The 24492-nt window shown below is 38.9% G+C and overlaps 1 protein-coding gene across 2 annotated transcripts in view; it reads left to right on the forward strand.

Moving 5' to 3' along the window:
* Positions 1-24492, forward strand: part of LOC126177526 (coatomer subunit gamma) — a 106712-nt gene that overhangs the window by 44159 nt on the left and 38061 nt on the right. For both annotated transcript variants that reach the window (XM_049924462.1, XM_049924461.1), the window contains exons 7-10: positions 2952-3155; positions 3765-3924; positions 4134-4242; positions 19321-19564. In XM_049924462.1, the coding sequence (XP_049780419.1) occupies positions 2952-3155; positions 3765-3924; positions 4134-4242; positions 19321-19564 (717 nt within the window). The remainder of the gene's footprint in view (positions 1-2951; positions 3156-3764; positions 3925-4133; positions 4243-19320; positions 19565-24492) is intronic.

Raw genomic sequence — 24492 nt, forward strand, 5'->3', positions numbered from 1 at the left:
GACAACAGTACTTACATTTTGACAGTTGTCATCCTCTCCATGTCAAACATTTCCTACCACACAGCCTTGGCATTCGAGACAAAAATATTTTTTGGATGCAGACTGACAGCAATACACCACAACTCTCACCTCAGCCTTCATTGGACGTAATTATCCCAACAGCCTAGTTCAAAACCAGATTTCCTGGGCCATCAGATCCAATTCTGGTACTGCTGATCTATCCAAAAAACAACTTCAGAGCTCACCACATGTCACACAGTATTATCCTGTTCTTGAATGTATCACTCAGCTACTTAAAGGCCACGACTTTCTAAAATCATGCCCTGAAATGAAATCCATTCTGTCTGAGATTTTGCCCACCAAGCATAAAATAGCTTTTCATCACCCTCCTAATCTCTACAATATTCTTGTCAGACCATATGCTCTTCTGCACCCATATCCTTAGCCTGTGGCTCCTACCCCTGTGACTGTCCCCACTGCAAGACTTGCCGTACACACCCTCCTCCAACCACCTATAATAGCCCTGTAACTGACAAAGTATATACATCTAGAATGAAATGCTTGGGTAACTCAGTTGGTAGAGCACTTGCCCACGAAAGGCAAGGTCCCGAGTTAGTCTCGGTCCGGCACACAGTTTTGATCTGCCAGGAAGTTTCAAAGTATATACTATCAAATGAAGAGCCACCTGTGAAATGACATGTCATATGCCAGCTGTAATGTTAACACTATTCAGCCTTTTACATCGGCATGACTATCACCCAGTTACCAGTCAGGACATAGGCAGAGGTTGTATACAGGCAGCACACAATATCCTGTTGCAGAGCATGCTGTACAACATGACAGTTATGACCTCGGTGCTTGTTTCACTACACGCACCATCTAGATTCTTCCCCCAGACACCAGTTTCTCAGAATTCTGCTGGTGGGAACTAGCACAACATGTCCTTGGTTCTCACCAACCACCTGGCCTTAATTTACTTTAATTCTTTCCATCTCAGCGTTGTTTCGCTGTAACTACTCCTTTCTTCACTTCTTTTTACAAGGGTTGGAATTGTAATAGTGGCAACTATTTATTTACAGCTCGTATAAAATAGATACGTGTTTCAAAGTTTTCCTGACCTTCAACATAGTCACCAGCATTGTTGCCAGCGATGTGGAAGTCATAGGATACTCTTAGCAGTGCCAGTTATGTTGACAGTTCAAGCATCGCAGTCTATTGTCCAATGAATTTGTACAGTTCTGAATTGAATGCCGTGAAGTGTTTCCTTCAGTTAAGAAATTGAGTTGAACTTAAAGAGGGCTTAAGCCAGGGGAGTACAGTAGGTGGTATAGCACTTTGCAGCCCCATTAGTGAAACAAATCAGTAACAGCTTGCACTATGTGTGCTTGAGCATTGTCATGCAAAATGATGGTCAGGTCTTGCAGAAAGTGTCATCACTTCTGTCTCTGTGCTATTCATTTTTGGAACACAACCTACAACCAGCTTAAAAGTTCTTTGTAAAACCCAAAACTCTCTTCAACAAAATCCTCACTATGCTAATGATGCGTATGGTTCCTTTACTTTCCCAAATCCAAACTGGTCCTCTCCCATTATTTCTTCGACTTTGTGTTCCAGCCATCTGTTGAGTACTCTTGCAGTGATCTTCATTGTATGTGAGATCAGACTAATTATTCTGTGATCACTACATTTCTTGGCATGTTGTTTCCTCACCTCTTCAACCTTGTACTGATGTCTGCAACCAAAAGATTGTGATGAGACTCGATATCAGCAACCAGCATAGTCTTGGTGTCTTCCACACCACCACTTTGCCTCTGTTTGATGAGTAAGTAGTCTATGTGATATCTGTTAATGTCTCCTGGGCTCTTACATGTGTAAAATTTACTCTTTGTTTCCTTTAACAAAGTGTTCATCGTGACCAATTTATTTTGCTGACAGTACTCCACTAGCATCTCCCCTTTGTCGTTCCTTCTTCCTAATCCATATTGTCCCATGTTGTTTGCTTCGCTACCTTGTCGAACCACCCTATACCAGTTTCCTATGATTAAGATGCTGACTGTTGCTCTGCCCTCAGAGTGAATAATATCTTCTATTGCATTGTATATTTTCTCAACTTCTTTGTCATCATGGTCTGATGTCGTGCACACCTGATCTGTTTCTGCATTTATTTTCACAAACATTAATTGATCATTGTGGCACACCACTTTAGTATCACTTTGCACTCTTTTGATTTCCCATCACAACTGCTATACCATGTTCAAAGAATAAATCATTGTGGAATTACCTGACATTATTTCACCATTGTCTGCCAACCCCATTTAAACCCTTTGTTCCTTTCACATTTGTCCCTGTCTTTCTTCAGATTTTCCACTTTTCCTGCTCTTTGAAGTGTTCTTACTTTTTGTGTCATGATGCTGAAATTAAAATGTTCATTTCTTTTGATGACATCCCCTGAAGTACTTACCATCCAGACATCTGAATGGGGGATTAGTTTACATCATGAACATTTTAATCCGAAAAATAGCATCATTATTCTCAGCCTTCCAACATTCAGGAAATGTAATAATGTGTTAGTCCTTCCATTTCTTTCCATATCACAGTATCGTGGCCAAAGAACTAGACTGTGGTGGGTTTCGCCCATGAGTCTTCAATCTTGATCCATCTAAAGCAGCATTTGCTCTGTGCCAAGTCGATACCGGTGCTCCCTATTGCCCTGTACCAGCCTACCTAGTTCACCAGCTGCATACTCATACTACCATTAAAATAGTTATAATATGTTGTAAATAGTATTTGTGCATCTGGCCCATTAACTCTGCTGTTTGTTTAGCTGTATTTAAGATGCAGCATTATTCTTGCTATGCTGCATGTTGCAAAGCAGGATAATAGTGTGAATTCGATTCTTTTAAAATCTGTTTTTTCAGTGAATGTGAATCAATGTGTTCAATGATTTGCAGGTGGCTATGACTCATCCAACAGCAGTTACAGCTTGCAATATGGATCTCGAAAGTCTTATAACTGATTCGAATCGATCAATCGCCACACTTGCCATTACAACGTTGCTGAAGACTGGTGCAGAATCCTCTGTTGATAGATTGATGAAGCAGATTGCTAGCTTTGTCAGTGAGATCAGTGATGAATTCAAGATCGTTGTTGTTCAGGTAAGGACACGTGTCAAATGAACAGCTTTAATCAAATTTATTTTTAATGAAAACGTATATGTCTATTTTTGTTTTGATGAGTGATGCTGAGCAGCTTTACCTAAATTGGATTGAGCACTTTGCAGCAGCCTTCACTGACTTCACTGTTATATTTTTCAATGTAATAATAATTATAATTATTTTTGGTTATGCGAGTATGTATTACTCATTAATGAACATATCCATCAAGACTGTGCATCAGTTACTTTAAATTTTGTGTAACTTCTTAACAGTTTATTTGGTGTTCAATATGATATTTAAGAGGTTTTGGTGGGTGAATATGAAATTGTCCAACATTGTTACATAGATTTTTCAGTGAACCAAGACCTGTAACTCCCACAATTTTTTTTTTTTTTTGACTGCTGTAGAGGTTGACCAGTCTCACTAAGCCAGTAAAGAAATTTATGTAGCAACCTTAATGTTTCAATAACCCTGGATGTCACAAGGTTCATCAGAGTGTGGATTTTTTTTGTTGCCTAAGTTATGAGGCGAGTAATGCTGGACAGATTGTGTTCATAAATAACCAGTGTTTTTCTGATGGAAACTACAACATTGCATAAAATTTTGCAGGCTATACGAGCACTGTGTCTGAAGTTCCCTCGCAAACACAGTGTGTTGATGAATTTCCTGTCAGCCATGCTTCGTGATGAGGGAGGATTGGAATACAAAGCTTCAATTGCCGATACAATTATCACCATCATTGAAGAAAATCCTGAAGCAAAGGAAACAGGTATTTTTATGATGAAATTCTGTTATGTCATTCTCACTGTTCATTCCATTGTCTGAGTACTGTAGTGATACGAATTTTAATGAAATGTCTTTGCCTAGATAACAGATATTTATATTGTCTGGTCAACTCTTAATAATACTGAATTCAAACTGTATGATGCCATACCATTGAGATTGAGTGTAACTAACAAAACAACCAAATGCTTACAGGTCTTGCCCATCTCTGTGAATTCATAGAAGATTGTGAGCACACAAGTCTTGCTGTTCGTATTCTTCATTTGTTGGGTAAAGAAGGGCCTCGAACAAAGCAGCCGTCAAGGTATGTCTGTTTCTATTTTGTGTGAACCATAACCAACAACGTGTCCCACAGTATTGTTTAAAAAACAGAGCATAACTGACTGTATTGATTTACCTTGTAAATGCATAAGCAAGCACAGAACTTTGTTATTGCTTCTTATTTTAAATTTTTACAAAACAATCTTTTCATAGAGAGAGAAACTCTTGCTCCCTCGAAAGTAGTGCATGAAAGTAGAGATTTGCTTTTGAGAGTGATTAACAGCTGCCAGCCACTGCACCAATTGTCAATCCTTCATAGGTTTTCCTGCACTTTGCCACAGTCTTCTGGCATTGCAAGCTCTCTATAGACAGCCACATAACCTCAGGAACCTTACGATGTTCCATTTGTGTAGTACCTAATTCTTTTGAAGTTATGTGGAATATTAACTATTTTTGCCTTGTTTGATTTACATTATATTGCTTTTGTAATGTGTCATGTAAGCCAGTTGACCAAAATCCAGAAAATTAGAAAAGTCAGTTTTGCAGTATTGTTTTTTCAAAGATGGTATGCAACTACAAAGATATCACAATATCGTTGAGATTTGTAAACTATACTGCAAGACGGTTGCGAAATGAACTTGGCTTTGAACATAAATTTTGGTACATCATCTTGGTATTTTCATCATGAGAGGTGCCTTTGACTCAGTTAGGAAAGAATAGTGGAGGAAATTGAACACAGCCGTTGTCCAGAAGCTGCCCCATTATCTGACTGAACTAAATGGGACTGAGAATTTGTTATACTCTCCAGCATATTTCATCCTACATACTTCTTATTTAATATTCCTCCACTCCTCTTCCTAGACTTCTTGGTAGATTTCTTCAGACAATTTAGTATTTTATTGTTGATTCTTATATTAGTAATTCAGAAGTAAAGGTAACAACTCACCAAATAGTAGAGGTCCTGAGTCATCGACGACTGAAAACTTCACTAGCCTTCAGGGGAGTGGACGAGCATGTGCAAACCCCCCCCCCCCCCCCCCCCCCCACCCACACACACACATATGCATACCAGCTACATTCTGCTGGCTGAGTACACAGTGCTGGGACTGCAGTTCCCCATGCAGACTAGGGTGAAGGTTAATACCAGGTGGGTGGGCAAGAGCGGAAAGGAGTTGCAGGGGGTTGGTTTGAGATGGTTGGGAAAGAGTGGCTAATAGTTCAGAGATCTAGGACTGTCAATGACAGTGGGCAGCAGATGCTTGGGATAGGGATGCAACACAAGGGTACCAGGACCAATAAGTTTGTGCAGTACATGGTGATAATGTGGCAGAGTAGATTGGGTAGGGATGACAGAACAGAGGAAGTGGAGGCTGTAGGGATTGTACAGGTGTAGGGTGAATGGATATATTGATGGGTGTGAGGCAGAGGTTAGCAGTGATTTACACCAGGATTATTATGAGAATGAAAAATTTGTTTCAAGAAAAAATTCCATCTACTTAGTTTGGAAAAGCTTGTGCTAGGGAGAAGTATTCAGGAGGCTTGCTGCTAAGCACAACATGCTCGATTTCAATGGCTACTTCGCGACCTGTACTATGTAGATTCCCCCTCCACCAACTTTTCTGAACTACAGCACAACCTTTGTTCTTTTAATGTTCTTGTCCTCAATCTCTGCAACATCCTGCCCACTCCCACCTTCACCTTGGCACAGAAAACTAACTTTACTCACATTGCACCCTTACCCTCTGTCTGTCCACTGTCTCTCATTCCTCTGTTCTGTCACCCCTGTCAGTCCACTTGTCTGTGTCACTGCATACTGCACAAACTCACCAGTGTGTAGCATTTGTATCCCGTACACCTCCTGCCTGTAACCCCCTCCCCCATCTACACCTGCTGCCTCCCTCCCTCTCCTTGCCTGCTTTCTCCCCATGCACACTGCACCTAACACAACCCCTCACATCAGTTGACCTGTGGAACTGCGATCCCAGCTTTGTATTCTTTGTGTGGGGAGGGGGAGGCAGAGCACTCTAGCTCAAAAAAAGCTTTATCTTAAAACTGCCGTAATTTTCAGTCCCGTTTGTATGCCTATTGATGACTTGGCACCTGTTTGTTAAGTTATTACTTTTACTCCTAAATTATTTACATTGTGGCATAACTTTCCATACCGTATTCACGGTTCTTATGTTCTTGTAACAATGAGTTATGTTAAAGTAACCCCATGCAAATTTAAATGCTCATGCATCTTTCCTTTCCTCAATTTCTCCCCGTTTTTAGTGTTAGTAACATGCACTCAAAGTAGACAAATCAGGGTCAGTGTTAAATCTTGTGCCAGTCAGTTTTATATTATTGCTATGATTCCTTTGAAACAGAATATCAGAATGCTCTAAGATTGTGATTCACTTAAATACTGTGCAGTTGATTACTGTTGTAGTGGCAATAGAAAAGTTTCCTTGAGTTCGATTTATCAACTGACAAGGAGAGGTCCCCAGTGATGGGATCAACACAATGTATGGTGATGTAGGTTAAGGTCCAAGGAATCACACCTTGCAACCATTCACCCTGGTGGGTGCTCATTTCTGAGTAATTAACAAAAAAAATCGGAATTTTGTGTGACGTTCTTTAGATTTAAAGGTAGTAGCTTTTCTTCAGACTGGTTCCGTAGCATAATGGTTAAGATACTGAGTTCACATGCAAAAGGTTGTCAGTTTGAATCTTATCAGATATGCTGAATTATTATTATTTTTAAATCTTCATTGACATAACTTGGATCACTATTTTTATTCATTTTATTATTTGGTTTACACACATTTTTTTTATTTGCCACACCATTTAAATCAACCTTTCAGCTCCTCCAGTTGCTCTTATTTTTTCTTCCTATCATTTTTTTTCCCACTTAGTCTCTTTGTGCATGAGCACTTTATTATTTTTATTTATCCATCACAATGTTTAAAAATTTGAAATTGCTGATCTGTCAGTTAAAAAACAGAAGATGAAATAATCTATTTGTATTGTCAGTGCAGTGCTGTCAAGAATGTAATTTTTGTTATAAAATGTACATTTTTTTGGTTGGTAATTGTCATACGAACATTTGAAACATAAATTCTTATTGCACTATGGACAAAATAATGTGAATGATGATTTCAACAAAAGCTAGCATTATAAGTAAAATTAAATTCAATAAAAATGAGAAATAAAAATAATGACTGCAGTAACAAGGACAAAAATGTAAGAGTAAAAAATGGAAGCAATTAAATCAAAGGTAATACAGAGCGATAATCAAAATCCTGTAAACAAGAATTCAAATGCCTGATAAGAAGAAAAATGAGAGAATATGATGTATTTCATATTCTAACGTTTTTGATGGCGATTTAAAGCGAGAAGTAGATGTACAACCTTCCCACTTCTTTTATACGAGGTGACTCACTTGAGATTCACAGCCGATCTTCTTTGCTGGCTGCTGGAAAACTCTCTTGACTTCGTCTCCGTATAATGATGCTAGGTATGGGAATATTTAAGTCTCTCTCTCTCTCTCTCTCTCTCTCTCTCTCTCTCTCTCTCTCTCTCTCTACTTGTGAAATAAGTAGATACGCGAACTTTACTTTTTGTCAACAAACGGTACATTTGAACACCGTACAGAATAAAATTCTCACTTTCCACATACATATATGACTTCCAATATGTCACTCACTCCGTCCAACGTTAGAAACAAATTTAACTACATTTATAAAAGATTTGGCTTAATAACCATGACTACTTCACATGAATCGTAAAATAGGTCTTGCCTCTAACGAGACTGGATTAAGTGTTTACAAGATTACTTTTTCAGCTGTTTTTCTTTCACATAACGATAGTCAATGACACAATAGGCGCAGAGCTGCATAAAGACTCCATGGTTCTTCCTCCCACATCTATGGATTGCCTGACAAGTACCTGTCAGTGCCATTCGACCGCCACATTTACTGTCTTCTCGCAACTCACTTTAAACCTGCACACAGAAATGTGGCATGCAGTAGCTATGATTTTACTATCCCACACTTGTCTCTAGAATATCGTGTGTTCGAGACGGTAGAAGGCTGAGTGGTTCTAGAATTTACACAGAAATTTTCGAATAGCCCCGTTCCCCAGGATCCCTACCTCTCAGGTACTTGAGTGAGACACCAGAGGTGGTTTGGCATTAAATCGTCTCCTACAGAACGGGCTTGTCCCACCTTCACCGTCGAAGTCCTTGAAGGAAATCCTAGCCACCCTATAGAAACGGCACTTGTTTTTGAGGGTTGTTTGAAAGGTGTGCTGTGTGTTTTTGTGTTAGTCATGATTTATCTGTTCGTGTAAATCATGCTCTTATCAACAGTACCCACCCCTTTCAAAATTTATACAAACCCTCCCACCTATATCACATCTCATAAAAGGTAAAAATACTCTATACAAAATAGAAAAGCTATACATTTTGGTATCACAGTTGTTTAACTAGTCACATCATATTATATTATCCATAAATATAATAATCTATTCGGCTTATTTTGTGTACATATCACTTCTTTTTGGGGATTTTCTTAAGTTGTTATCGATTTTATAGTCACATTGGGTTTTCTACACAATATGACTCCAGGATAGTTCTAGATTTTAAAGGCTAGATGACAGAATAGTTTAAGATTTTAAAGGAATTTGGTGCAGGAAGACTATTTTGGAAGAAACCCCGAAAACAACTCGGGATCCGATGGTCGTCACTCCGCCCATTAACTCAGAATGTTAACATCCCAGGGGGGAATATACAATTTTACATCTTCTATATTGTATTTCCCCTTCTCTGATCTAGTCGTGAGATATACCAAAAATATCATCTTAGGATGGATCAGCATTTGTACCCAGTATGTTCGCTCATATTTTTTGGAAAAAATGATGGGTCACTTTCTTCAGAGTCAAGCTTTGAAGTTGTTGTTTTATAAGGACCAAGTCATTGACTAGGTACTGAGGTTTTACAGCTTTTTCGTCATGCTTACGTAATCTTTGTTGTGCTTTCTCAACTAAATTCTTAGAAACTATTTCCTGATTTACTTCATAATTGACATGCGGTTGTTAAAACATTTAATTAGAGGTTCTCCTATTAAAGTTTTGCTTATAACTTCTACAGGTGTCAACCCAGCCGATAAATGGGGTAACTCATTTAGGATAAGTTCAAAGTCTTTAAGTTTTGTTGCCCACAAAGTATGTTTTTCGTGGCAGTAAGCACGACATAATTTTACAATTTCCTTCATTATTCATTCACACTGGTTTGATGATGGGTTATAATTGGGTATTAACACTTGTCGAATAGCTTCCCATGCTAGGAATTCTCTAAATTCGTTACTCACAAATTGTGGTCCATTATCCGTTAGAAACCGTTTTGGTTTGCCTACTTCTAGGAAGTAATGTTGTAAACAGTGTATAACCGTTTGTGTATTTGCTTTTTCAATGGGATATAGTTTAACATGTTTTGACCAGCATTCTATGATGACCAAAATATGATACTACTCCCTTTCCTTGTGGAATTGGTCCAAAAAGTCTGCTGCTGTGAGATCGTGTAATGACTTACGAATAGTAGGATACATTTTGTATTTCACATGAGTATTAGTCTCTTTTACTCTGTGGAAAATTTCACAGGTTCTAATCAAAGATGCTATTCCATGAACTAGCTTCTTGAAATAATAAAACTTATTCATATGGGATATACATTTTTTGATTCTGAAGTGTCCATACTCTGTGTGAACGTACCATTCAAGTTCGTCTTCCATTACCTTCGGAATACGTAAACGCCAATGCTGTGATGTTACACTGTCTCTCGAAAAAAGGTTATGATCTATAATTTTCCATTTTCCTAACTGATTAGGAGGTAACGAGTTCTGGATACGTATAGAAAATATTTCTGTGAAATAAGGATCATGATGGATGTTATGTTATTCTTTGAGTCATTTCCTTTACCCTGAAGTTCGGATATTCTGCTGACATAAAATTAACGGCAAAAATAACGCCAGGTCCTTCCATATGTTTCAGTTCTTCCATTCCTATGGGTATCCTAGGTAAAGCATCAGAGACAGTATTTTTGGAACCTTCTTACGTATCGTATTTTAATATTGTACTCCTGTAGGAAAAGCACCCTTCGCATCAACCTACTGTGTAGTAATCGACTACTCATCAGAAAGGATAAAACTTGATCTGTATGAATATGTATTTCTGATCCCGATACTAATGTTTGAAACTTTTGAATACTCCTCATAATCACCAATAGTTCCTTTTTGGTAGCTGTGTAATTCAGTTCGTGCTTATTTAGGCTATGGCTAGCAAAAGCTATGGTTCTGTGTTCTACTTTATTCGGATCCCGTTCTCCTTGGAAAAGTTGGGCAGCAATACCATAATCAGACGTATCTGTCGAAATTTTAAACGGTTCACCAAAACTGGATGATGTAATATGGGTGCCTTAACAAATGCTCTTTTAATGTTTTCAAATGCATCATTTGCACCTTGATCACAAGTCCATGGTACTCCTTTCTCTAATAAATGTAAAATTCTCGGGTCATTCAACTCCTGCCCTCGTACGTACTGTTGATATTATCCAGCCATACCTATCAGTCCTTTTAATTGTCTTACATTTCTGGGGTGCAGACATTTTTTGATAGCTTTTATGTGTTCAGTGTTTGGTCTAATTCCCTCATGGCACACACATAACGATTTTGACAGCTTCATTGTAATACCTTTCTCTTTAAATTTTTTCAGTGTCTTGCACGAAGTTAGACAATGTTCTTCCCAAGTAGCTGATATTATTAGGATATCATCTATGTATATTATCAAATCCTTCAATAAGTCTCACCCTAGTGCTTCATCTAATGCAGATATAAATATGGACACAGAGATATAAGTCCAAATGGCAATATGTTGAAATGCTATGATTTTCCATCAAATAAAAAGGCTATATATTTTTGGGATTCCAGATGTAATCTTATCTGCCAATACCCCGCTGTCAGATCCATCATGCTAAAGAATCTTGCCTTTTCAAATTTGGACAACAATTCATCGATATTAATCGGTCGGTCTCTCTCCGTCTCTTTATGTTAGTTCAGTGTACGAATGTCTAAGACTAACAGTACACCACCTGTAGCTTTCTTTACCATGACCAGAGGATTATTGATCACACTGGAACTTCGTTCTATAATATTATTATCAATCATTTTGTTAATCTCATCCCAAACTGCTTCCTCCAAGCTCATCGGTATTGGATACAGTTTTGCAAAAGAATGGAGTGTCATCTTTGATTTTGAACTTACAGGCATGGTCACTGATGCTACCTGGACACTCGGAAAACACTACTTCATACTACATTAAAATTTTATTTAAATCTTGCCTCTGTTGATCCGTTAATACCTGGGATTCATTAACTTTGTCTAGTATATCAGTTCAATGTTTTCCTTGGGCCACATTACCGATTTTTGAGGGTAATTGTGCTGTAGCTGTTAATCGCAGACACTGACACTCGTTTATTTGTTTCTCAAAGTGACTATTTATCACAAAAGATGTCTAGCATCTACTGTCCCCTTTACCAAAACAAAGATGATGATCGTCAAAGTTAAAGATGACTTTCAACTCTTAACAACCAATCTAAACCAAACAGTATGTCTCTATTAATACTCTCTATTATCAATAGTGTTTGACGAAATAATATGTTTCCAATACTGCAGTTCACCTGAGTTTAATAATTTACAAGTTTACTTTTTGTTCCCGTTATCCCAATTGTAAGTGCTATTTATTCTGCTGTGAGTTAAAAAATGCGTTTGAGATGAATGATACCTCACTTTCCGAATCTGTAAATATGTTAACCTCTGAAGTTTCCACTGTCCCTGCTATTATAGGCTGTGGATTATTAGTGTCTAAGCTTGGTTCTTCAAACAGAAACCATTCCTTTGTGGGTATTTTGTATGTAAAATTAACATACTTATATGAAATAAGGCCTCCTAATGTATCTCTACGACCTGGGCCCCGGCCCTGAATCCAGCTCGAACAAAGTTTTTTTTCATTACTACTAAGTACGAGTTGGTTACCGTAACAAGGTATGTCATTCCCATTTTGTGTTTTTAGGTTACTTGGTACAAATTGTTGAGAAGTTACTGGATTTAAATTTACTTTTTATGATTTACTTTTTATAATTATTGTTACAACTTTTCTTATTGTACCAATGTACTTTTGCTAAGTTTGCCACGTGCCTTTTAAAATTATTTCCGCTATTCTTTTTGTAGTTCGAACTTTCGCTTTAGTGTAAAGTTTCATTAAGGTCCTTATTTAGTGCATCAGGTGCATCAACAAAAGACAACTCTTACCGAGCGAGGTGGGGCAGTGGTTGGACACTGGACTCGCATTCGGGAGGACGACGGTTCAATCCCGCGTCCGGCCATCCTGATTTAGGTTTTCCGTGATTTCCCTAAATCACTCCAGGCAGATGCCGGGATGGTTCCACTGAAAGGGCACGGCCGACTTCCTTCCCCATCGTTCCCTAATCCTGTGAGACCGATGATCACGCTGTCTGGTGTCCTTCCCCAAACAACCAACCAACCAACAACTACTCTTCTGCTGTTTTCCAACCACTACATAAGATGTCTTTTCTCGCATAGATAGGCAGTCGTCTAATTAAAGTACGTACTAACCCTTCTTCTTCCACTGGCTTATCTAAATACTTTGCTCATGTTAAATGCCAATTAAAATATTTCCTCATAGTACCCCAAGTATTATTGTAATATTTTGGGTCCCATAGATCTGATATCAACTTTTCTTGAGCACTGACAGACCAGTATTTCTCTTTAAATTTCTTTTGAAAGTTTTCCCAAGATGAAAACTTCTCGATATTTACTGTGTCCCATTCTGAGGCTTCCCCTAGAAGGTACCCCACAGCAAATTCAATCTTCTTAGATTCTTCCAAATTTTTTGGTAATGCTTGGTTAAATCTTTTTAAGAAATGGATCAGATGTACATCTCCGTCCGGCTTAAATTTAGGGAATTGTCTAGATAACCCTGAATTAGCTCCCCATTGTAAATGAGTCACAGCTTCATTAGTTAATACCACATTAGGTGAAGTTACCCTTTTTTCTACTTGTCTTGAATAAGCTTAAATTTCTTCACAGGTCTTCTATACCCTTCCTGGTATCATTAAGTTCGGAAGAAGGAATAGGTGACACAATCCCGGGTGTTATTCTCTCATTAACTTTTCGGTCTAAAATTTCTTCAAATTGTTCCACCAAACTACTTCCATTTATGATATCAGAGTTCATTATTTTCTCTTTGAAATTTCTTTCCACATTATCTACTTGTGTACTGACACCTGTAATTTGCGATTGAATAATCGGTATTAATTCATTATTCTTATCTACACTCTCTTTCGAAGTATGCAGTCCTGCTTTACAGCATTAAACTTAACATTGCACACATTTTCAAAGGATCCTAACTTTTCATTAATTTCGGATTCCACGTTAGTACATCTGTCCTCAATGTTAAATTCTAACTTTTTTGATAAATCTTGGAAATGGTCATTCTGTTTCTGACTAAGGTCATAAACATTTGACTTACATGAATGGTCAAGGAATTAGTCAATTCATTCTTTAAATCTATTTTTAAATTCTCTACGCTACTATTTAAGGCATAAAATTCAGTCTTAAGAGCGCCCACGCCTTCGCATAGATTACTATTTCTTTGCTTTGCGAGTCGACTTTGGCATTTAGCAAACCTAGATTTGTCACTTGATTATTCGGAGTATCACTCTGGGCATCCAAAACTGCACTCTGGGTATTTAATTATGAATCTAATGAGTTTAACTTAAGACTCAGAGCATTTAATTGAGAATGTACCGAACTTAGTCACATTCTGAGCTTTGATTACATTTACCAACGCAGCCCAGTCATGTGTTTCTTTGCTAACTCTCATAGCCATAGCTGGTTCTTGAGTGTCCTCACTTTGTTGTATATTGTCCATGCTTTTATATGTTTTAGCCCTAAAACTAACTTTAAATACTGTAATTACACCAAAAAAGTTCACTCAACAGTATGTACCACTTTGTACTAAAGTAATGAAGTTTTGTTTCATGCTCACCCGGCGTAGAAGTCTTGTTGCGTAGGTGAGTGGATGTAGAGGCAAGTCAGCACTGGTGAACAGCAGCTGGTGCCGGCGACGTCGGATGTGGGTTGGTTTCCACGTCTGAGTCCCTGCAATGTGTGTGAGAGCGGTATACTCCCCACACTGGATCTTCGTGCTTGAAGTGCTTTACGCATATTTCTTCTTAGACAAATGCATCAAAATCTTCTTCGTTGCTTTATAGTTGTGAATTTTCCATGTCTTCACCATTTTTCATTAAAATTTTGCTTCATTGGATACTTGAATGTATTCCAATCTCTTAGCGTAAATTCCTTGTCGTGTTATGTTTGGTTGTTAGGGCAACATGTAACAACTTCTTATCTAGTTTTTTACTTAAATTACTCATTTTTTCGGGTCCTTTCACACAGCTTGCCACATTCTAATGTTTTTGACAGTGATTTAAAGCGAGAAGTAGACGTACAACCTTCCCACTCCTTTTATACATGGTTACTTACTTGAGATTCACAGCCGATCTTGTTTGCTGGCTAGCTGGCTATGGGAATAGTTAAGCCTCTCTCTCTACTTGTGAAATAAGTAGATATGTGAACAACTTTGCTTTTCATCAACCAACGGTATATTTGAACTTCATACAGAATAAAATTATCACTTTCCACATACATATATGACTTCCAATAAGTCACTCGCTCCATCCAACATTAGAAACAAATTTAAGTACATTTATGAAAGAGTTGGCTTAATAACCATGACTCTACTTCACATGAATCATAAAATAGGCCTTGCCTCTAACAAGGCTGGATTTAGAGTTCACAAGATTACTTTTTCAACTGTTCTTCTTTCACATAACAATAGTCAATGACACAACAGCCACAGCGCTGCATAAAACTCCATGGTTCTTCCTCTAAAACATCTATGGATTGCCCGACAAGTACTTGTCAGTGGCGTTCGACCGCCATGTCTACGTTCTTCTCGCATCTGACTTTAAACCTGCACATACAAACACGTGACATGAAGTAGGTAGGATTTTACTATCCCACACTCGTATCTAGAATATCGTGTGTTCGAGACGGTAGAAGGCTGAGTGGTTCTAGAATTTACACAGAAATTCTTGAATCGCTACACTATGAGGAGTAATATGACTTGACAAAAGAATAGGAAAAAAGTTACATTTAAACCAATAATGATCAGTTATTTTAATAAATATTAAAAAAATAAAAAAATTCAAAGAACCCAACTACATTCTACTCAGTCTTTTGCATGCAAAGTCAGTACCTTAACTGTTACACTGCGGAAGCAGTTTGTAAATTTATCTACCATTTTTAAAGCTATCGCTTTAATTTTGAAATTTTTCTCTTTGATCACTCACAAACGAGGGCCCACGAGGGTGAGTGGCTGCAGGGTGTGATTCCTTGGACCCTAACCTACATCACTGTCTAGATTGTTTCAAAAAGTTGATCCCATCGCTGGTCACCTCTCCTTGTGAGCGGTGGCATCTTTCTTCTATCACCATCACCACCATGGAGTCCTTCCAGTTAGCTAGGTAGGATATTTTTTGAGTCCTTCCAGCAGAATGTTTACAAATGATTTGCCCCCATTGATGGATTTTCTTCTTCACAGCATCTCACATTTTTCCCTTTCTTTCAAGATCGTCTTCAAATTTGACCCAGCTGCCTCTTTGTTGGTCATCAAACTGGTTTTCGTGATGGCACTGTACATCTCCATGTTCACTTCCACTTGCAGGTCTCTCTTTATGTGTTCATTTTTTATGTTTCCTCTCCTTGTATTTTGTAGAGAAAACTTGAGGAATTTCATTTCACAAGTCTGCAGTTGACTTAAGTGATGTTGGTTATGACACAGATCTCCAGACTGTGACATGATAAGTAGAAGGCAAGTTTTGAATACAGTCTGTTTAGTTCTTAGAGAAGTTCTTTTAACCCATGCAAGACTTCATATTAAATGGAATATTCTGGAACCCTTTGGTTACACCATTCAGAACATACTGCTTATCAATCCCCTCGTTTGCCACAACATTACTGAGATACATTAAATATTCACATTCTCCTCCTCCTCCTCCTCCTCCTACTCCTACTCCTACTCCTACTCCTACTCCTACTCCAAAAACAGGTTCCGTGGAGTGGGCAACTTGAATTGTTTGAACTTGCTGTTTCACAGATCCCTTTTCTTCTGTAGCTCCATGTTGGTTGTTTCAACTGGTGTCCTTCAATATATTTCAAAGTTCATACGATAGTGTGTTCTGGAGTCTAACAAAGCAAAAAACTGTTATGCTGTATTTCTGTGGTTTTATGGCAGATACTTTGGAAGCAAAATTGTCCTCAAAATGGAATTAGTTGCTCATCAGTTGTCACATGTCTTCCAGTGGTACATAACATCAAATACTTACCTTGCAATGATATGATATGTTCAAGCAAACCAGTTGACTTGTCAGTCTTTTTACTCTTCATCTCCAATGTCTGTGTCATCAAAGTGAATGCAGCAAAGTAAAAACAAGAATCTTCTATACGACATAATAACTGCAAATGTATTGGGTCCATCCATATCCCAAGACACTTTGAAATGATGTTTGGAAGCATTGCAAGTCCCTGTGCATAGCAAGAGATACAGAAACGCATTCATCTTCACATAGTCTCTATCTTGTGTATAAATATATGTCAAACTGTGCGCAATTGTTAATCATATAATTTTTAGTGCACACAACGGTGCCACCCATCAATGTATCACCAAAATAGAGAGAAAAATATTTCAGTTGGATGCTGCTACTTTGCCATAGGGTGCCTGGCTTATGAAAAAAAAAAAAAATGACAGTGTGGCTTTTGAATCTTTCTCTGTGACTAATTTGTTTCATGTGCCATTTAGTCTGCTCATCTTTACTCATCAGTAACACTTGAATTTGGAGGTTCACCACCTGAAAATATAGCCACATATGAATCCATGTCATGCTCACATATTTCAATGTTCTCTTCTCAATTTTCCAAACTTTCTTCAGACAGAGACTGTTTCCAACATCATTTTGTAGCAGCTTTGACATAGTTTCATCAGCTGTCAGAATCTTCAACATTTTCTGAAAAGGCATGAGAAACGACTTTGAAACTTTCTGTGTATCACTGACTACTTCCTAAAACACACAACTTCTCAGAAAAATAATGATGACAAATTTACATAACGTTCTGCACATGAAAGACAATGGCGGTGATCACATGTAAAGACTCACATTAGGTTACTTCACTGAAATACTGAATGGCACAGGTGGTTGCATCAGATAACGTCACTGAAATGTGAAGCTACACAGGTAGCCATGATCGGTGAAACCTTCCAGTACAAGGAAACAAAAATATGACAATGGTTTTAAATAGAGCTCAAGAGACAGCAACAGAACAAAGGAATTTACACAGAATGCATTACCTTTGTTCCTCACCACATCAAAGATCAGCAACAAATGACAAATTCAGGGGCCTTATTAACATAAATATTTAACACAACTTTAAAATGGATTACACTATTTTTATTTGTTGTTAAAGCCTCTATATTCCATCGCAGTTGCTAGAATGTAATGTATACTCAACACAAGTTCCTGCCTTGTCTTCCGTGTGTTACAATAGTTTAAACCATATTTTTCTAATCGAGATGCATTGGTGTAAACAAAACTATTCGGAAAAGTCTTCAAAAGGAAGTGGGAAGAAGCACTGATTTAAAAAATTATTGTGAATAATTATTATGAAGAAGCCAAAAAACTCAGATTGTGTAAAAAATAACATTTCATCAGTTAAGATGGCAAATCACCCACTAACACCAGAGAGAAAACTGACAAAATGCCAGGAACCAGTTTAACTCATGGCTTGTTGACAGTGACATTCAGTCAGAACAAATGTTTGGGATTTTCAAAGAACAAATGTTTGGGATTTTCAAAGAACAAATGTTTGGGATTTTCAAAGAACAAATGTTTGGGATTTTCAAAGAACAAATGTTTGGGATTTTCAAAGAACAAATGTTTGGGATTTTCAAAGAACAAATGTTTGGGGTTTTCGAAGAACCATCTTCCCGTGCTCACTTCCCGAGTTAGTACATACTCACGGAAACATTGTCAGAAGGCCATTTCATGATCAGTATTGGTGAGACTTCTCCATTCCAATATGTGGTTGAACTCTGTAAGACAAGAATCCAGCAGCCACATAGCACAGTGGGATACAACATTGTTCAGATTAAATCTTGCTGTGGGTTGCTTTCAGAGTGGTAAGGTGTGCCAGTTCTTGGGCCAGAGGAAACTAAGGACATATCATGTCCAATAGGCTCATTCGTTTAAGCAGCTTTTGGAATGACAACAGTTTACTCTAAGATTCAGTGCAAAAGAAAAAACAATATTAATTTGTCCAAAACTTTAGTGAAGCTCACCACTGGCCCTTCATACCAAAATTTCTTCTGTCTAATGTGTTTCATAGAGGTAAAACTGTTTACATGAGAATGAAATTGCATATAATGTGAGTGTGCTTCTTTAATGAATCTGCCATGGAGTTTGTGTTAAAAAACAAGTTATCCCTTGCTTTATGCTAATAGTGATAATTCACTTGTTTTCATATTTGATTGCGCAAAGACAGTAATGATATTTTTTAACTGAACGTGAGTTGTTTGGGGCAAATTATCACTAGCTCAATTTTTGCTGTGATAGCCATATGTTTGACTTTAACATTCATCAGCACACACTAATCACTTAGAGCAATTTATCAGTAATTGATCACAACAATTTTCTACATAATATTGTTTATAATCTGAAAGATATGGCAATAATTTACCACATTTTATGGCTAGAATAATCATTTATTGGAAGTAGAAATATGTAGATGTGCTGTGTGTGAATGTACTGAGTTATATTTCTGAAATAATATTCTCAAATCGTTAATTACATTATTATAAAATATGTCTCTTTTCCCATGTTGTCCATTTGTTTTTCCAGTCTGAACCTTTATTTAATTCCAATGCACATGTTATTTTTTGGATTCCTTTTTAGGTACATAAGATTTATTTATAATCGTGTAATATTGGAAAATGCCATGGTCCGAGCAGCAGCTGTTGCAGCAATGGCACAGTTTGGAGCTGCCTGCCCTGATCTGTTGCCTAACATCCAGGTTTTACTGGCTCGATGTCAAATGGATTCCGATGATGAGGTGCGAGATCGTGCTACATACTACCACAGTATTCTTGAGAAACAAGACCGCTCACTGGCAAATCAGTACATCATTGAAGGCCTTCAGGTACAGTATGAAATAAATTTATACATCCTTTTACTACAATGTTATCTTGACCCAAAATGTCAGTGAAATTGCTCTATTTCTACATGAGAGGGAAGGGGGTGGGGGGGGGGGGGGTTTCAGTTGTAGCTATTCTTTGTAAAGAATATGGAATTAATAACTTCAGTTCTATTTCTATGATAAACTGCTTTTATGTTGGTTTATTGGTAAAGGAATGTGGAAAACTGCTGTTTGTGGCTTCGGATTTTTTAATCATTTTTATTTTAATTACGTAGCTGGGGCTATGAAAGACTGCATTTTTGCTGTAATCCTCTACTAATATTACAGTGAAATGTGTTATTGAAATTGTCTTTTGCTTGTAATTTAGAAGATGAGAGTTTTTTAATTGTGAGCACATGGTACTTTCTGTTCTTGCTGTTACCAGAGTAGTGGCCAGAGATAGTGATCATGTGTGTAAATGGTATTAGTATTACTTTGCTCATATTCTGGTCCTGATAGTTGGTAACAATCAAGAACAGTGATGAAATTCACTCATTTGACCCTTTGCAATCTATTGCCTACCTTTTCTTGCCTGTGTGGTGTCTCATAAAAATTGTTTTATTGTTAGTTACTCTTCACTTATTACTGGTTTTGGGAATAATTGATTGATGCTGGTCATAAAACATACATGCAAAGCTGCACTTTCACATTCTCATTAGTGTGGGGAAGAACAGTGCTGTGGTGAGCAGTGACCTGTACACTGCAGCTGGTTTGGAAGGTATAAGTGAAAACATTCTCTTCTGTTGCCCCTTTTCAAATTCTGTACTGCCTGTCCATTTATAACGGATACTGAAGTCTGAAAGATACAACTTTTTTGAAGAACATCATCAGATCAGCAGACGTTGTAATCAGTTCTTTCTTTTTATCACTTCATCATGATGATCTTGGTTTTTTAACGGTTAAGCTAAATAATCTTTTCTGTGCCTGCTGTTTCTTTGATGTCGTTGTGGCTGTTCTGTCAGTAGTTTTTCAACTTCAGTCACTGAGACGAAACTAGTTCAGTGAGATGTGGGGTAGGTGGTTACTCCATTGTATCCTGTATTCACTGACTTACTACTCAGAACACCTAGTTAACCCTTCAGCTGCTGCAAACGAGCTCTTCGTGTTCTGTACTGAGGCTGCTGCTGTTATGGCAGTACTGTTCATCAGAGGTTGGTACCTGTGCTGAGAGATGGCATTCTGGTGGATATGAAATACTTACCCAGTTTTTCAAAAACTATTAGGTGCAAAAATTTTATTTTTGGCCTTCTTACAGCTAGGTATCTTCACTTGCTAAAGGACTGATTTTCTTTTTGTTATATGCCATAGTTACTGTACTGCATCAAATTAAGTAAAACATGGACAAAATGTTGAAGATCTTACAGAGGTAAAAACACATTGCGTAAACTTATCATGTGGTTGATTTTAGCTCATAATAGCAGTCCATGAAGTGTAGATAAGATATCAGAATTGTATATAAAACTGAGAGCAAAAGGATATCACATTTCATTCTCGAGTTATGGGTTTTATATCTGAAGGATGGTTAGTTGATTGATTTTAACAGGGAAGCTAAAACAGCTTAGGTCTGAACCGCCACTGCCCGCGCCGAAACTAGGTTTATTGTGCGGTATCACTCCCTGTATATGTAGTAAAGCCAACCGATACCCTTAAATAGTGCAAGGAGTCCCTCTACCAGTTTTTTGTTAGACACAATTTCTTCAGGTCTAGTTGTCCCGAAGATTGTGTATCTTTTACTCTCCAGTGCCATGCCTTCGAAGAGTAGGTGTGATGCAGTTTCTTTGCCCTCATTACAGATCCTACATTTAGGGTCCTCTTCCGTAATACCCGTTGTGTGTAGGTGTTTTTTGAAATTCCCATGGCCAGTCATCAGTCCAGTCATGAGTTCGATCTCCTTCCTGTTCAATCCTAGGATTACAGAGCTTCTTATTACAGAGCTTCTTTTAAAACATGGCTTGGGCATCATTACCTTACCATGATTTTGTTTATGTACCTTGGAACAATATCCTACATGCTGTTTCTGTAGTTCTAATTTGATCATAGGCTTGGTGAGTGCCAAGACAGGTTCCGGTCCAATAGATGGAGTTGTTGTCCCCATACTAGCCAGTCTATCAGCTTGTTCATTGCCACAGATCCCTGAGTGGCCAGGGACCCACACTAGGTTTACCCTGTTGCTTCCCCCTAGGTCCATCAGAGCCCTGTGGCAATCTGCAATAATGTTAGATCTTGTTGCAGGAGTGGCCAATGATTTCAGGGCTGCTTGGCTGCCTGAATAGCTGTAGATGCTATGGTCATTGCAACATCTACGCATATTCTCCTCCACACATGCCCTGATTGCAGTAATTTCAGCTTAGAATACAGAGGCCAGTTTTCCTAGAGAGATGATGCTCTCCAGTCTTGGCTGAACCCTGTGGCACAACAACACCTTGGTGTGTTTTCAACCCATCGGTGAACCAAACAATGTCCCCTGTACGGTGTCAAACTGTTTTTCCCACTGCTCCCTACTCCAATTATTATGTTGTAAGGCTTGTCGAAGCAGTTGGGAGGTACTACATAGTCGGCAGGTATTTCCCCAGCCATTACTATATTTACCTCACTCACTTTGTTAGTGTGTGATTCTGGATAAGCGAATGAGACCCAGTTTTTGCCAGTTTTAAGTCTGTGTGCCCCAGCTGCTGCCTCCATCTTGACCCAAAGGTGAAGTGGAGGCATATCCAGCATGGCTTCCATTACAGTGGTTGGTGTGCTACTAATTCCGCCCGTTATGGCTAAACAGGCCAATCTCTGCACCTTAGCAAGCTCCTTAGCAGCAACCCGCTGTTCTACCTTCTTCCACCACATTACGGCCCCATAGGAAATCCTAGGTCTAACCACTGTGGTGTATATCCAGTGCATACCCATGGGTCTTAGGCCCCAGTTTTTGCCACAAGCTCTCCTAGTACTCACTAGAGTACTTTTTGCCTAGGAGCAGATGCTCTTAATGTGAGGGGTCCAAGTTAGCTTCTCATCCAAGGTTACCCCTAGATATTTCACCATCCCCTTCACAGGTAGAGTTTCATCAAAGAGCTTTAGATTCCAACTTGAGTGTTGAATGTGTCTCTTCGTAAATGGCACCACAACAGTCTTCTTAGGATTAACTCTCAGATCCTGTTTACTGCACAATTTTTGCACAATGTCCAATCCTCCTTGTGCCATATTTCTAACTGTGTCAGTGAATTTGCCAAATATTACTGTGACAAGGTCATCTGCGTATCCTTGGCAGAAGCATTGGTTCAAATGGCTCTGAGCACTATGGGACTTAACATCTGAGGTCATCAGTCCCCTAGAACTTAGAACTACTTAAACCTAAGGACATCACACACACCCATGCCCAAGGCAGGATTCGAACCTGCGACCGTAGCAGTCACGCGGTTCCAGGCTGAAGTGCCTAGAACCACTCGGCCACAACGGCTGGAGCAGAAGCATTGTCTAGAATTTAGTTCCTCAGTGAGGTCATTCACCACTAGAGTCCACAGTAGAGGAGACAAAACTCCTCATTGTGTGCAGCCTCTAGTGGTGTTAATTACCATCTTTTTGTTCATCATGGTAGCCTCTACCTTCCTTCCATTGAGCATGTCCAACTACATATAGTGATCCCCAGGTCATGCACCTCTGCTGCCCTCTCGATATCCAGGAAGATGTAGAGGGCTATGTCTTGGAAGTGAAGTGCTTTTTCCACCTTCCCAACAAGTTGGTGGAGAGCCGTCTCACATGATTTACCTGGTTGGTATGCGTGTTGGTTCGATGTTTTGAGAATGGAGGAGGACAGACTGGTTGGTCTCATATCATTGGCCTTGGTATGGTGAATTCTCCCTGGCTTTGGAATGAAGACAACCTTCACTGCCCTCCAAGCATTGGGAATGATTCCTACTGCTAGGCTAACCATGAATAGCCTGCAAAGGCATCTTATGAGCTTTCCTCCAGCCTGTTGCAAGAGAGCTGGAAAAATACCATCTGGGCCAGGTGACTAGAATGGTTGGAATGTTCCCACCACCCAGTGGATTTTATTGAAGTTCACACACTCCTTGGCTGATTCCCAGAGCTCTCTTGGAGTGCCTGAGACCCGTTCTCTCTCTGGGGTCACATATTGGTCTGTGTTGCCCAGCAGAGCATATTAAGGAAAGTGAGTTTTGAGGAGCAATTCCAGCATCTCATGTGCTGTCTTCATATATTCCCCATCCTCCTTCCTCAACATACCTCCTGGTTTGGATAGTACTCTAGTGAGAATCTTGTGAAGTCTGGCTTGTGCCCGTGCCCTCCACTTCCCCATAGAATGCCTTCCAGGATGCCTCCTGTGCTTGTCTGATTGCAAGATTGTAATTAAGAAGGGCCTCACGATATTTAGCCCATTGTCCTTTATGTCTCACAATATTAAACAGTCTCTGTACCTGTTTTCTTTGCATTTCCAGTTTGTTATTCCACCAAGGAACACCTCCTATTTGTGAACTTCCTGGAGATTGTGCAGTTGTCCTGATATGAGGTCACTATGGTAGAGGTAACTGTCTCTGCTACTTCCTCAAATTCTACTGGATTCCTTATCGAGGTTTGGTCTCCCCAGGCAGCAACTCAGGGCAGCGGAGGCCCCTTTACTGTGCTGTATATTAATGTGCAGCACCTCCTGGCTCTGTCTTGCTGCCATCTTTGAGATCCTTCAGAACCCTGACGGTGTCCTGCGAGAACCCCAAAAGCAGGTTCAGGTCTTGCTCCAGCTTTGCCTTCAGGGACTTCTCTGCGACCTCCACCACCAGGGTTCGTCCTTCCGGAGCAACCTTCTGGTTAATCACTGTCCAGTTTTCTGTCGAGATTTTTGGGTTCTGGGCCCCTATTTTTCCGAACAGAGTCTTAGAAGAGACTTC

Source organism: Schistocerca cancellata, chromosome 1 (genome assembly GCF_023864275.1).
Source record: "Schistocerca cancellata isolate TAMUIC-IGC-003103 chromosome 1, iqSchCanc2.1, whole genome shotgun sequence".
Lineage (NCBI taxonomy): Eukaryota > Metazoa > Arthropoda > Insecta > Orthoptera > Acrididae > Schistocerca > Schistocerca cancellata.